This window comes from Piliocolobus tephrosceles, chromosome Y (assembly GCF_002776525.5).
Source record: "Piliocolobus tephrosceles isolate RC106 chromosome Y, ASM277652v3, whole genome shotgun sequence".
NCBI lineage: Eukaryota > Metazoa > Chordata > Mammalia > Primates > Cercopithecidae > Piliocolobus > Piliocolobus tephrosceles.
The window spans coordinates 16,615,509-16,632,224 of NC_045456.1; the positions used below are offsets into that span (position 1 = coordinate 16,615,509).

Sequence of the window (16,716 nt, forward strand, 5' to 3'; positions counted from 1 at the left end):
CAGACAGCCCATTGTGGGCCTTCACCTTGTGATTGTGTGAGTCAATTCTCCTAATAAACTCCCTTTCATACAGACATCTATCCTATTAGTCCTGTCCCTCTAGAGAACCCTGACTAATACAGCCCCCACACCCAAATCATTTACAAAGCTCCTTAAAAGCTTAGATAACAAGCCTCTCTGATTTCATTAAGCCTTCTATGATCAGGTATTATTTTCCTACTTTCAATTTCCACGGTATTTTTCAAGTTCAAATTTATGGGACATATGACAACCAATTCTATGCATGTCTCATTCCAACAGGATCAACAGTATTTGAGAACAAATGGTCCAATGCATTGTTAAATCAACTGAATAGTGTAATCCCTTCCAAATAGATGGTACTCAATATATTTTGTGTAACAAATGAAAGAATGAATTAATCAATGAAGAGTATTGCTGTGGGAAAAAAACAGAAGCCTACAGGTGAATGTGATTACAAATTCCTATTTCTAACCTTTTCTGGTCTCTATTTTGCTACATGCTTCATTTCCCTAATACATTGCATTCCTAAAATTTTCTCCACCGGAGTCATATACTAAACAGCTTGATCTTTGACTATCAAAAGAGAAACTCTCCCTGAATGTCATCAAAGAAAATGAGCCCATAAGCATGAGCTATGCCCACTCCCTGCCCTCACAGAGCCCAGTTTACCCACTGCGGCCACATCCTTCTCACTTTCCCACCTCTTTGCTGTCCCAGAATCCCAACCTTTCTCTCCTGCAGAGCATGCTCGACCACACAACTTCAATCTTGCCCATCTCAAAAGTGAGAAATTCAAGCCTCCCATTATGGGATCACAATCTCCTGCCTGTCCATGTGACTTTTTCAACAACATGTGCAAGCTCTGCCACATTTAACTGTGTAGTATTAAGGTCATACATTTTGTCAACCGAAGCCAATGCAATCAAATCACTCTGCTTATGGCAATGCCTGAGACGGTGGTGATCCAGCAGTTGCATTCTCTGTTGAAGTGGACAGTCCCAATCATTCCAAATGGCCCTTCCATTTTCAGGGTGTTTGCTAATGTTAACCCATCTGTCTGGTCCCTGCTCCCAGCTCAGATAACCCACAAGGCAGAGCTCAATGCCCGGACATGATACCAAATCTCCATCACCTGACACTGTCAGTCCTTGCTCACACTTTTTTTTGAGACAGGATCTCACTTTGTCAGTCAGGCTGGAGTGCAGTGGTGCAATCAAGTCTCACTGCAGCCTCCACCTCCCAGGCTCCACTGATCCTCCCATCTCAGCCTCTGGAGTAGCTGGACTACAAGCACATGCCATCACATCTGACTAATTTTTAATTTTTTTTTTTTTTTTTTTTTTTAGAGATGAGGTCTAACTATGTTGCCCAGACTGCTCTCGAACTCCTGGGCTCAAGCGATCCTCCTGCTTTGGCCTCCCAAAGTGATGAAATTACAGGTATGAGCCACTGTGCCCTGCTACACTTTCATCCCTAGAAATACTGAGCTGTGTTTTCACTCCCCATAAGTATTTCACACCTGCCCACTGCGTACTTCCCACCTGTCCTCTCCTAGCCAACAATGCAAACCGTCAACCTGCAAAATGTCAGCTCCTCCTGGAAGGTTCTCTCAATTCCCAAGTTGGGCTAACTGCCTTTACCATACTTTAACAGTTCCCTTACCAGTATATTACACTGAAGCAGTCTCTTATATCTCTATCCTAAAAACTAGTAGAATTCTAGTAGAATTTAGAGGCATTATGTCTTTTAGTAGAATTTAAGCTACTAGCTTCTAGTAGAATATAAATTAGTAGCAGTCAGAGGCCGTTTATTTCTTGCCTTTATATCCTATCAGCTAGCCCTGTGCCTGGCATGTTCTATAGAATCAATATATAAATGCATGTCAGTCAAATTCAACCAAATGCATGAATATATAAACGAGACTAATGTGATCTTCTTTCAAAGGTGAAAAGGCTGTGGATATCTGCTGGAGGACTAAATACTGACACTAGCATGAAGGGGCAGCTTTGCCTACTCTTGGGAAGCCAACGACAATGTTTGCCAACATCATTTGAACATAACCACCTTGTAATAATCTACCAGAGTCAGTCGCTACTATTTTTTTCTCACAATAAAAGTATCAATTGCTCTCTGAAAGCTGCATTATTGAATGAGGGAAAGAGATGTCAAAATCAGTGACTGTAAGAAGCAACTCATAAGTGACATGGACTCAAGCCACGTGTTTGGAATTTGGTCTTAGGGTAAGGAAAAAATGCCCAAAGAGCAGTGCCTTCCATGCAGCCATCAGGGAATTTTAAAAGCATTTCTCTGCACATGAAAAAAAAGTCTATATTCTTGAACACTCTGGAAAATATGATCCCCCACCCCCATACTTCTGCAGAAGCCATCTATAGAGTTAATTTATCCATTCCGTTGACATTTATTACTTGCCTGTAGGCAGAGAAAAAGGGAGGGAGGAAGAGCCTCCTTCAGGGTGACTTTGACTTGGGAGAGGGATGGAAATGAAGCCAGACATTGGAGTTCAACTGTTCTGTTCTGAGAATACAGGAAATCTTGTAGTATGAGGAAAACGCAAACTCTAAACTCAACTAAAAGAAAATCTTAAGGAAGTTATTCTGGTCCCATGTAAAGGATGATATTTTAGGAGAAAGGGAAGAAATAGGGAGAGAAGGAAACAGAAGGAAGAGAAATCTAAGAAGTGATCACTATTTGTCTTAGTCAATTTTCATACTTCTATGAAGAAATACCCAAGACAAGGTAATTTATACAGAAAAAGTTTTAATGGACTCACAGTTCCACATGGCTAGGGGGCCTCACAATCATGGTGGGAGGTGAGGGAGAAGCAAAGGCACGTCTTACATGGCATCAGGCAAGAGAGCATGTGAAGGGAAACTGCCCTTTATAAAACCATCAGCTCTCATGAGACTTATTCACTATCATGAGAACAGCACAGGAAAGACCCGCCTCCATGATTCAATTACCTCTAACCGGGTGTCTCCCACAACATGTGGGGATTATGGGAGCTACAATTCAAGATGAGATTTTGATGGGGACACAGCCAAACCATATCCCTATTCATTTAGTAAGTTCTTATTGAATGCCTACTCCACGGTTATTCAAGGCACTAGGACACAGTGGTGAATGAGGCAGCCCAGATCCCAGCTTCCATGGGAGAAGGACTATGAGCAAATAAAATAATAAACAGGTAAGATATCAGAGATGCAAGCAATTAGAATAAAGTAGTGGGAGGAGACAAGGACTTTTGATTTGGTGGTCCAGGGAGACCTTACAAAGGCAATATATGAGTGAAAGATAAAATTCATCCAAAGATGAGATGAAAGGATGAGTTTCCAACACAAAGACGCTAAGGTGGGAACAGGATGAAGGGGTTGGGGGACCCAGGAAAAGCCAGGAAGAGAGGATGAGAAAACTGTACAGCTGGGGTGCAGACATCACATTGTATTTTCAGTGGACGGGAAGATATTGGAGTGGTTTTTTATTCTGTTTGTTTGTTTATTGCCCAGGCTGGAGTGCAGTGGTGCAATCATAGCTCACTGCAGCCTCGACCTCCTGAGCTCAAGTGATCCTCCCATCTCAGCCTCCCAAAGTGCTAGGATTACAGGTGTGAGCCACCATGCCTGGTTGATACTAGAGTGTTTGAAGAAAGGAAAAAAACCATGTGAAGGTGGAGGCAGAGATTGGACTGATACATCTACAAGTCAAGGAAGGTTAAGAATTAATGGCAGAACAACAAAGGATTCTCCCCTAGACGTTTTGTTGGGATCCCAGCACTTCCAGCACCTTGCTTTCCAACTCCTGGCCCCCAGAACTGAGAGAAAACAACTTTCTGCTGCTTTTAAGCCACCCAGTTTGTGGTACTAATGGTTACATCAGTCCTTAGAAATTCAATATAGTACATTGACATTATGTTTATGAAATCTCACTCCAGTGTCTGGGTGGAGAATGGAATGTAAGAACAAAGAATTAGGGAGACCACCAAGAAGTACACTGGAGAAGTCCATAGGGCAGACTACAGTGGCCTGGACAAGATGGAAAATTGATACAACTGACAAAAGAGGATCAATGTCAGATAAACTTAGAAAATAAAGTGAATAGGATGTGATTCCAAAATATGGGATACATAGGGGTTAAAGAGAGGCAAAATAAAACAAGCCCACAACCAGCAAACATCATAGCACTGAGGTTCAGTCACCGGGTAAAGCATTCAATAAGATCATGCAGATATGGGGATGTGTGGGCTTGGGCGAGCTTGCATTTGATGCCTAGCTTGCATCTTTCCGAGATGACATGCCTACTGAGCTTCCAGGTCATGTGGCAAGTGGGCAGCTGGACATAGCAATGTCGACCTCCACAGCAGGGTCCTGGCTCTGTATGTGGGATGCCCTGCAGTTGGATGTCATATGAAGTCCTGGATTTGGATGACATCAGGTAGGGCAAATGTGAAGATAAAGAAGGGAAGGGGGCCCAGGACAGAGCCCTGGAGGTCTCCAACATTGAGAGGTGGATCAGGTAAGAAGCAGCTGCAGTGAAGGTTGAGAAGAAACTTCCATGAATTCATTTGCAACTCCATTTGCAAAGAGAGGCTCAAAGGCTTAGAACCCTGATTTAGACAAGTGAAGCTAGGGGTGGGGTCACTCGCTCCTTCAATAAGAGAACTGCAATTTTCAGGACTCTCGGCTTGAACTCCTTTCTGTTCTACTGCCTTGACACAGATGCAAGTGCAGAATGAAGTGTCTTCTCAAGACTCACCCACCAGGCTGATCCAAATAGATCCAATGCCTGTCCAGGGTGCAGGAACATAAATTGAGAGCCATCAACCAAATTCCCTAGAAAGAGTTAAGGATTGTGTAGAAATCTTAAATCCTCTATTAGTTTCAAATAATGTTTTCTACTCCTAAGGTTCCAAAGAAGCAATGTGAACATTTTCAAATGTCAATAGCCCTGATGGAAAATTTTACATTTAACAGCTACAAAGGGTCACAGGCTATGGGATGTTCAGTGGTTTACTTATTTATCTTGCTGTCTGTGAAAATCATCATCACATGATATGGGAACACAGTCAAATTAACTGGAAGCCATAATGGAGACAAGAATTTCTTAATTATTAAATGGGAAGATAAATTATTCCTTAGAAAATTGGTTTTATTAGGTTGACACGATCATTCAAAGCATGTGGACAATAGAAGAAAATTTATTTTAGAAGGATCTCAGAGGGAAATATTTTAGCAACTACTCTATAAAGGACTTACTGCCAAGATTTCTAAACTTTGAACAGAATTATACCCAAAGTATACATTTCACCCTACCCTTATTTCCCAATTTCCCTTTATGCTAGAACATTTTGACAAAGACAAAATGTACCCATATCCAAATCTAAACAGAAGAATCATACTGCAAAGTCATTTCCTTAAAAAAATGAAACAGTCCTGTTATTACTCCCTCACCCCTGGAATATTAAATAATTGTTTTTTAAATGTAGACTGCGGTAGACATGTAATGTACCTCTTATTAAAAGGAATAACCTGCTGAATTTAATGGAAGGATGATTTAATCCCTAGCCATTCTATCAAATTAGCCCATTGATTTTTTTTTTTTTTTAAACAGGAAGTCTGGTATATTTTATTTATTTATTTATGTTTAACTTTTATTTTAGATTTGGGGATTCACGTGAAGGTTGCTTTGTTAGACAGGTAAACTCATGTCATGGGGGTTGGTGTACAAATAATTTAATCACACAGGTATTTAGCCTAGTACCCAATAGTGATCTTTTCTGCTCCTTTCCCTCCTCCCACCCTCCCTGCTCAGACCCCAGTCTTTGTTGTTTCCTTTTATGTGTTCGTAAGTTCTCATCATTTAGCTCTCACTTCTAAGTGAGAACACGTGGTATTTGGTTTTCTGTTCCTGCATTATTAGTTTGCTAAGGATAATAGCCTCCAGCTCCATCTAAGTTACAAAAGACGTGATCTCATTCTTTTTTATGGCTTCATAGTATTCCATGGTATATATATACACATTTTCTTTATCTACCCCATCATTGATGAAGCCTATAGATTTCACTAGGGAAACAGATTTGACTTGGGAATACAGGAGAATCATTAAGTTCAAATACTGAGATGGCTCTGCTGCACTGTAGCCTGGGTGACAGAGCAAGATTCTCTCAAAAGGAAAAAAAAAAAAGTTCAAATAGCAAAGTCCATTGAAGGGTTTTGATGGATAGTAGAAGTCATGATTGTTTAGAAAAAGATGCTATTTTAAACAGGGTGTTAAATCCTATGATTTCTCTGTGTCTGCATAAACCATAGGTGTGTGTTTGAGTTTGCAGCTTTAGAGAACAAGATGTCTTGACGCTAAGAAGCCTACTTCCCATAACTAGAAGGAAACCTTATCTTCCTTTCAGGGCATTGTATTTTAACAACGTTTCACTGTGAAATTGATTTCAAGTAAGTTTGACAAAAGGACAATACTTTGCAATAGAGCGGTGGCTGAGACATTAATCGTGTTACACATTCATGGTATTTCTAGCATGCAAGCAAAACATTTCTAATACATTGAATACATTTCTTTAAAAAAAAAAAAAGAAATTCATGGAGTAGCTCCTGACATGCTTGCAGGATTGTACGATAAAACTGGGGTTCCCAGCCATCATTCAAGACCCTTGGGGCTCCCTTTCTGACCTATACCTCTCCTGTCTCTGAACCCTGGTGAACTATCTGTGCAAAACGTGATGCCTCTCCTTCTCTGCCCCATGAAGCCTCCCTCGGATTGTCAGTCAGGGGTCCCCTCTCCCTGCCCTGAGGCTCTACAGCCTGGCATATGTAACTTTCTTAAGTAACTATTACTCTCCAACCACTCCTAGTATTGTGATTTATGTACATCTCTCCTCCTCCGCAGCTGCTAAGCTATTTTGGAACTGAACAGGCACTAAGAGAGAGAATGAATGGATGGATGAACTGTAGTGTAGAATGCAGCCTGGAACTCCAGTCTTTAGAGATGCCGGCATCTACAAAATGAAATAAAAACAACTCTCTCCACACAGGTTATAGCCTTGTGAAAATAAGACTGAAACACTGATGAGACGGAGCAGGGACCCCCTTAGAGGCCTGCTGGACTCTCCCAGGCAGGGAAATAAAGAAAAATCTTGAGTTCCTTCAAAGAAAATTCCAGGCACCTAGCAGGCTTTGAAAAGTAAATGAGCAACTGATAAGCAAGAAGGTGATCACAGAGTAAAACAATAGACAAGGAAGTTAGAGCCATAAAACGTTTGGTTCCCTGTAATAACAAAAGATAACACTTTAACATATGTCCCATAGTTGTTTTTCAGAAAGTGGACCCCTTCCAAATGGAAAATGCCATCTGCTGGCATCTAGGCTCCAGGTAAAGAGGAACTGAGGGCTGAACTCTGACTGACATTCTTTGTTCCAAATTTCTTCCCAAGGGGCCTGGAGGAAGCCATGCCCACAGGCCAGATATCATGTTTGTTTTTGCTGACCCCAAATTTTCAGACAAAGCTTCACTTCCTAAACCAATCGCAAATCAAGGAATCTTTGAAGCCACCTACGACCTGCTGGCACCCTTTTGGGATGTCCTGCCTTTTTAGGTCAAAGCAACGTATAATCTCCATGTACTGACTTATGACTTTGCCTGTAGCCTCTGCCTCCCCGGCTTTAAAAATCCTTGCTTGCAAACCATTGGGGAAGTGGAATCTTAAGTGAGAGATGCCTCATTCTACTTGCTTGTAGCCCTGCAAATAAACACCCTCCTTTCTCCCACTGTAAAACCTCGGTGTGGATGTTTGGCCTTACTGCGCTGGGTGAGTGGACCCCAGTTCAGCCCGGTAACACGATGTCTTCATATATTAGAAATACATGTTTCCACTTTTTACTACTTTTAAAGTAACATGGCACACAGAGAAGGGCTGAAAGAGTGATAGCCTACTGGGGTTAATCCTGTTCAGATTAAACACACCGGTTGATTAATCAAACCCACATTACATATTGATCATGTGTCCTGCCTGCATTGAGCAAGGTAACACGACCTAAAGGAAGGGGCTGGGAGGAGGTCTGAGCAGCCTATGAAGGTTGGCCAGATGCACCTAACAGGCATCTTTTTGTGCTAGGTGCCAGGTAACAAAAGATGTAGGAGAGGGTTCCTGCCCCTGGGTGCTCAGCCGGTCATAGGGCTCCAGATGTGCACATAGAGATGTAAATAGAAGTATAAGGCTTCATAAGCTATCTGCAGCCTGAGGCATAGACTACAGAGGACTATTTCTCTTTGCCTCAGGTGTGGTGTAATCTGGCCTTACTGAGCTCCTTGCAGTTTGCAGAATAAGCTATTTGCTGCTTCTCCCTCTTTCTAGCATGACAAAAGAGAGCAAGGGGTTGGAAAGGCAGAAAGAGATAGAAGGGGAGTGAGAGCAGATGCATAGACCCACTGGTGACCTCCTTTCTAGCTGCATCTCCTTTGCAAACATTCCTGGGAACTCCTCAGCCAAGTGAGGCTCTCTTTCCCCTTGTGCCATTAGTATCTTGTGCATGCAAGTGTTAGTGCCCTTGTCAAATTGCACTGGATCTTCCCAGGCTTCAAGCCATCATTTACCCACCCACCTACCAGTTCAACATGACTTCCTTCAGGGCAGACACCATGTTTTAATATTTACTGTTGTGTCTGATCCAATGCAAGATACACAGAAGATAATCAATATTCCAAAACAAATTGATAGATAAAAACATTCCCTATATCATCCTTTCATACCTTGCAGGTAAACTGTGATTCACCCTCCCCTTTTGGTTAAGGCATCATCTCTTCTTGTACCTTCAACCCATATCTACCGCAGAGTTGGCTGGGGAGTCCTAACCCTCAGCATGAATACGCCCTTTTAGGTATCATATCACTTTATGAAATGGGCCACGTTGTATGTCATGTAATGTCTGTCATATAAGATAGAGATTAGATATGTATATATTAGACATTAGATATGTCTAACGTATATAGACATTAAACATTAGTTATGTCTAAGTAGATTAGATACATCTAAATGTATATATTAGACATTATATATGTCTATCTTATATTGGAAGAGTATACACTATATAAGCCAGTAGCTGGGTCTCATCAAATATCTCCAATGACTAGCATGATGCCCGACCCATCATGAAAGTAGCTCAGCTAATGCTGCAAAAAAATTTTTTTTTAAAAGAAGTATCAGCTCAAAATACTATTGTGGGTTCACATAGGCAGAATAATGGTCTCCCAAAGATGCCCTCGTCCTAATCCCTGGAACCTGTGAACATGTTACACCCCATGGCAAAAGAGACGTTGCAGATTAAGTTCATGATCTTGAGATGGGAAGATGATGTGGGATTATACGAGCGGGCTGAATGTAATCTCAAGGGTCCTTATGAGAGGGAGGCGGGGGTGTCAGAGTAAGTGAAAGAGACGAGATTATGGAAGCAAAGGTCAGAGACAGACAGGGAGGTTTGAAGACAGTGAATTGTTAGCTTTCCGCATGAAGAAGGGGACATGAGCCAAGGAAAGTGGGAAGTCCCCAGAAGCTGAAAAAGTCCAGGAAACAGATTCCCTCCAAGAGCTTGTAGAGGGCCCTACAGACATCTTAATTTCAGACCAGTGAGATATCCATTTTGAACTTCTGAGTTCTAGAACTGTAAGTTCATAAATTTGTTTTAAGCCCATAAGTTTGTGTCAATTTGTTCCAGTAGTGACAGGAAATCCACATACGGGGTAGAGGAATTCTTGTTTTAATCAGTTACATTATATGAGGCTGCATTAACATTTGGAGATACATACTCTCATTCTAATGTCTTGACACACGATGTGGGCTTTTAAAATCTGTGGGAACCAGAACAGAAATGGTCACTTTGGCCTTCCAACTGTCTCCATGACAGAAGGAAGTACTACCTATTGCAAAGTAGCAGAAGAACTATGGAAAAGCTCTAAAATCAGAAAAAAGTGACCAGCAGATGAGCTAAGAGGCCACAGCTTGTCCATCCCAGCATTTCTCACCTTTATAGATCCCATTACTTCCACCATGAATTTCTCCTTTGGAAGACACTTCTTCTACATGTGCTCCCTGGTCCGATGTGAAGTAGATGAGGGTATCATTAGCCAATCTCAGCTCATCTAGAAGGTTCAAGATCTGCCCTGGAGGGGAAAAAGACTCTATGTAAAAATGCATATTCACAAAGCAAAGGGAGATGGTTGCCCTACTCAATGGGCAGCTAATTTCTCAAGGTGGAAGTAAATGTTCTTACAAATTGGATTTTATCCCAACATGAGACGTGATGCAATCAAGACTGGCTGTGGCTGCGTTCTTAGAATAGACACCAAGATTCATTGACTTGAGTGCCATTTAGAGGGGCCATTTGAACCTCTGGGTATCATGAAGTAATTCTGCAGGGAGACCTGAGAAAGTATTCTATAAGTACCAGGTCCATTGATGGAGAGCCACTTGGAGGCAGGTGCCAGAAGAAAGAAGCTGAAAGGTTGTTCTCACCAGCTGGCGTTGGCCCTAAGGCTATAAAGAAGTCTATCATTTTTCCTCATTGGGAAATAAGGAAAACCAAATAAGGATGGGAAAACTAAACCAGTGATGTTCCTCTTATGTGAACAAATAGGTATATAGATATTTTATGAGAATATTCTCTTTTAATATTTATGGTAGATATCCAAATCTAAACTATCCCTCACATGAATATCAATATTCCTCACTGATAGAGGAAGAACCAGGAGTTATTCCCCAAGTCTAAACTCTCCATCACAAATATCAACATTCTTCCTGTCCTCACCTTCTTTCCCCAAAACTAACATTGTATACCACCCCCAGATAACCCCTCAAAAAATAATAGCAACAACAATAATAATAATAATTGCTACCATCTGTTGAGCACTGTCTACATGTAGAGAATTTTATTACATATTATCTTGTTTAGAACACACTGAACCCTATGAGTAAATAGCACTAGCTTCATTTTAGCGGTAGAGCAACAATGCTGTAAAAGGGCAACTTGTTCAAGTTCAGATAGTTGGGAAGTGGGAGAACCAGAAAGTAAGAATCAAATCTGATTGAAAACTCAAAATGCTCAAATCCTGAACAGATGAGTAGATAGACTCAGGGAGAATCACAGAGGACTAAAACGTACACCAGAGAGAAAAAAAATATTGTAGAGATACATCCTGAAATACCCGAGGATGAAATGGAGGTGGTGAAGAAGATGATAGCTGCTGTCTTCTTCAAAAGAATGCAGGACGAGAACAAATGAGTCTGGGACATAGATTCAACAAGATTAGCCAGGAGTTAATAACTGTTAAATATGAGTGAAGGGCATATGGAGGTTTAACTGTACTATTCCATATCTGCATATGCTTATAATTTTCTGCAAGAAAAAAATAGAGGAAAGTTGAAGTTCGAAGAAGGAGCTGAAACCTGGACTTTCTGATTAGGAAGCTATCACCCAGCTCTCAAATCAGAAGACAATGATAGGCAAACTAGAGGTATACAATGTACAGTTTCCACAGGGCTCTACATAGTCATATGCTGCTTATTTAATTTAATAAGTCATTGTATACTGCTAGGCTTTGATTGGTATATTAGAGCCTGATTCCACTTCTTAACGTTTGAGTGCCAAGAGTTTTTAAGCCTCATCTCTCCCTCTTCTGCTCATGCCACTCAGGCTGATAAGAAACCCCCTCCTTCACTGCCAGTGGGAGGTTGGAACTATGCAAGCCCCTGTCTGCATGCAAGAGACCCTTATCCCAGCCCCAAGTCCTAATCACCATAAAAGCAGAATCCGTTTCTTTTCTGTGCTCTCTCAAGCTATTTTTTGTACTGGTTTAGTAACCTGCTGTATTAGTCTGTTCTCACGTTGCAAATAAAGACACTCCCGAGACTGGGTAATTTACAAAGAAAAAGAGGTTTAATTGACTCACAGTTTCACGTGGCTGGGAAGTCCTCACAATCATGGCGGCAGGCAAGAGAGAGAGCCAGCCAAGCGAAAGGGGAAACCCCCTCATAAAACCATCAGATCTTGTGAAACCTATTTATTACCATGAGAACAGTGGGGGGGAGGGATCGCCCCCATGATTCCATTATCTCCCACCGGGTCCCTCCCACAACACATGGGAATTATGGTTACTACAATTCAAGATGAGATTTGGGTGGGGACACAGCCAAACCATATCACCTGCTGTCCTTAGAAAGTCACATTATATGAGTAACAAGCCTTTTCATATCCTCTTAGTGTGTGCGTGCTGTCACTGGTCTCAACATGGGAATCAAATTTTGGGTGGGCTCTTAGTCACACTAGGACGTCCACAACAACTGATATTCTACAATGGCCCCAGGCATCCTCTGTGGTAGAAATAATTAAATATAGGATTTGGAATACATCCTATCCAGCAGGTAGATCACACCCTGCAGGGCCAGACCCTTCACTCCAGGTTGTAGTCACACGTACTTGGCTCCGAAAAGGGGAAGGAGAAGGACTGCAGGGTGAGCTGCCCATGGAGGTGGCAGAGATGATTTCTGATGCAAAAACAACACCCAAGTCATTTGTGCAAAGGCATATATTTGCTATTTGACTACAAGTGCCACGGGCTAGAGTATGTTCAATGTTTCTCAATTTTTAACTCAAATGATAAACATTCCCAGAACCCACACCATATATGTAAATGTCATACTCAGAACCAAAAAATAAGACACCCGAGGGCCGTTTTAGCAATTTGTCTCCCGTGATAAATCATGATCAGGCAGACATTTATTATGGTGTTATCTGGTGCAGCTAAGCAAACCACCTGTGCACTTGGGCTTGGGGTTGTTTGGCTGAGACACTAATTTAAGCCTAATTACTTTGAAAATGGTAATTAGCTTAATGAGTTGAAATAGAAGGAAGCAATAAGGCGCTATAACCCCCATTTATACTTTGAAAGAAAATGTCCCCTTTTGCTCATACAACAACTTCTGTGTAAAATAACACAGATTAGGCAGGTTGCAGAGGACTTAGGAATTTGCTTCCATGTATTATAGTTAGTATTTAGTGAAAGGCATATGACCATACACCCTCCTTTGAAACAAAATTCATCTTTCTATATGCAGAAGTATCTGCACAAAGAAAATGCTGCAAAGAAATTTCCTATAAAAATGTGTCTCCTGTAATAATTCATGTGCACACAAAAACCCACACACAAATATTTATACCACATCTATTTATAATCACCAAACCTTGGATGCAGCGAAACTGCCCTTCAGCAGTTGAATGGAAAAATAAACTGTGGTACATCCAGACAATGAAACATTATTCAGAGCTAAAAAGAAGTGAGCTATAAAGCCATGAAAAGCATGGAAGGATCTTAAGATATTTCTAAGTGAAAGGAGTCAATCTGAAAAGGCTACATACTGTATGATCCCAGCTATGGGACATTCTGGGAAAGGCAAAGCTATACAGACCGTAAACAGATCAGTCATTACTGTTGGCTTGGGAGAAAGGAGGGATGAAGAGGCGGAGCACAGAGGAATTTGGGGGCAGTGAAACTACTCTGTATGATCCTGTAATTGTGGATCCGTGCCATTATACCTTTGTCCAAACCCACAGAACATACAACAGGAAGAGTGAACCCTAATGGAAACTATGGACTTCAGTTAATCACAACTTATCAATGTTGGCTCAACTGTAACAAATGTACCACATGAATACATAATGTATATAATAAGGAAACTGTGTGCAGGGGAGAGTGTATGAAAACTCTGTACTTTCTGTTCAGTTTTTCTGTAAACATAAAACTGGTCAAAAATAGTCTACTACTTTTGTTGTTTTTGAGACGGGGTCTTCCTCTGTCTCCCAGGCTGAAGTGCAGTGTCACAATCATGGCTCACTGCAACCTCTACCTCTTGGGCTGAAGTGATCCTCCTACCTCAGCCTCCTAAGCAGCTGGGACTACACGTGAGTATCACCATGCCTGGCTTTTTTTTTTTTTTTTTCTTTTTTTTGTATCCTTTGTAGAGATTGGGTCTCAGTTTGTTGCCCAGGTTAGTCTCAAACCCTTGGGCTCAGGCAATCCCCTTGCCTCAGCCTCCTTCTGTTAATTTTTTAAATGGCTTTCAAATGCAATTTTGACTCTTAGACTTCCTCATGCATTCATTCAACATGGATTTATGAAGTGCGCACCTTACACAGGCTGTGGGCTAAAGGCTGCAGTGCCACAGAGTTTTTCAGGGACAGCTCTTATCCCCAAAGCCAAGGCCAGCTACATCCTACTCACAGTTTCTCCTCTTGCCTATTTTTAACTCCAGACAAATTTACAGCTGCATTTATTATGCAGATTCTCTCAACTGAAATATCCTGCATCCTTTCCCATCTTAATACTTCGCCCTGGATATTCCCTCCAAATTCCAATATTTCAAATGACCATGATATTTAACATGTCCTCATCAAAGTTTCTTCTTCGTTGCCTAGAGTGATCACTTTCATTAAAGGTGTCCTATACAACTGGGCTGGGATTATTAGTACAAGAGAAAGTGGCTGAGGTTGCCATGCATGTATGCATGGTAGAATATTTAGCTCAACTTCCTGAGAAATGGTCAGTTTTCTAATTTCCTTTTAGTCCATTCTTTCCCAAAAGATACAGTCTGGATCCCATACTACTTAGGTCTTATGCCAGAATCTCATTTGTAAATCCCAGAGCCCATTTGACATTTAATTTTTTATAACATTGATCCTACAAAGGTCTAACATGTTTCCCTCATAAACACTGTGAACAGAAATCTCCCATAAGAACAAATGCTGCTGTATTATTTTTGCTTTCAGAGCAATCTATTACAAATCAGAGGTCTGCAAATATTATTTTTCAGTAAGGTTCTCAAGATATAATGATACTGATATATACAGAATGATAGTTTTGAATTGCCGATGGTGAGCTGCATTATAGCTTGTAAATGAAATGTTCTGTCTCCAAAGCTTTCTCCCTTTGTTTTCTGAATGAAACAAATATAGAAAATAGGCCATTTCAAGACCACTTTGGTATTTAACTGGAGATAACAAGAACAAGCTTATCAAAGTGAGGGCTTCCTAACCAGACCTTTGGTAGTCCCAAAGAAGAAACCTTGGAAATGCAAAAATCTGGATCCTTCCTCTGTCAAGTGTGGATGTGGGTTGCCAAGGAAGCCTAAATTCTAGAAAGTCCTGTCATTCCATTTATTCAGCCCACAAACAAGCACTAAGCTACTATTCAGAGTCAGGCACTGAGCTACACAGTGCCGAGAGAGAAGGGTTTCAAACACGAAAGCAGAATTCGAGGTCTTAGGTGAGTGAGGTGCCATAGCACAGGACTAAGTGCTAAAGCTCTTGCTTCTAGGTCCTGACTTAAGCAGACTTGGTTTGAAACCCAACTCTCTGGCTTTTCACTGGGATCCTCTGCCACTAAGTCAGAGGTGATAATGGATAATAGTAGGGGGTTGCTGTGGAAGAAAGAATGAGGAATTCCACCCAAAACACTTCATCCTGGACAGGCCCTACAGGGAGTGCTCACTGTTCCTTAACTTTACAATGGAGTTAGAACCTCAGCTTGAGTCACCAAAGCCTTGTCATTTTAGTTCATTTCACTTTGCCTTTTCTTCTACAAGGTAGGTACACTCAGACAGAATACTGGAGCAAAGTGCTATGAAGTCACTATATATATATATATATATATATATATATATATATATATATGAAGATTATACTTTTGGAAGCATTAGGCTCATTAAATATAATATAGACATGTTTTATATTATATACATATAATATATTATATATGTGTATATACATTTTATAGCAACATATATAAAATAATATATTTTATATGTATATTATATAATAAATTTATATATAATGTTATAATTTTATAAGTATACATGTAAAGTATATTATATAATTATATTTTTATATTTACTTAATATGATTATATATTTATTATGATATATTATATTTATATTATATGCTTACATATATAATTATAAATTTTATAATTATATATAAGATTATGCATAATTATATATAAGTATATAAAATTTATATATTTTATATAATTACATACATTTATATATATTTATATACTTTATATATACATTTTAATTATACAATTTATATATAAATTATAATTATATAAATATATGCTTATATATGTTATATTATATATCCATATAACATATTTATATATTCTATTTATATGTAAATGTATAATTATATATTTTAATATTAATATATAATATATTATAAATATATTATATTTATATACTGTGGAATTATACTCCAGTGTCTGGGAGAAGACCCAAAGTCACTGTAAGAGTGAAATGTCACCATTCTAATATAAAATGTGTGTTTTATATATCATATATGAGAGATATATATATCCCCTTAAGCAGGTACCCACTGTTAATAATTAAGAAAGCCTCTCCACTTACTCAGTGTAACTCCAGGGCACAATGGTATCCTAAAGTCTCCCTGAAGCTATTCTGGTGAGCAAGTTACTCCTACATCTGACCAACAGAGATGGCAAGACTCCAGTATTTCAGCTAAAGCTAGAATTTTAAGATAGATAAGAGTTGCAGTAATTCTACCACCTGGGGGTGGCTATGACTCTCTGCTGGCCATATGAAATGCTAGGTGTTACTTCAGGGATGTGGCC

The 16,716-nt window shown here is 40.1% G+C and overlaps 1 protein-coding gene across 5 annotated transcripts in view; it reads right to left on the bottom strand.

Annotated features, from left to right (window-relative positions):
- Window positions 1–16,716, bottom strand: part of STS (steroid sulfatase) — a 203,809-nt gene that overhangs the window by 38,843 nt on the left and 148,250 nt on the right. For all 5 annotated transcript variants that reach the window (XM_026451811.2, XM_023202537.3, XM_023202536.3 and 2 more), the window contains one exon: window positions 10,063–10,200. In XM_026451811.2, coding sequence (XP_026307596.1) covers window positions 10,063–10,200 — 138 coding nt within the window. The remainder of the gene's footprint in view (window positions 1–10,062; window positions 10,201–16,716) is intronic.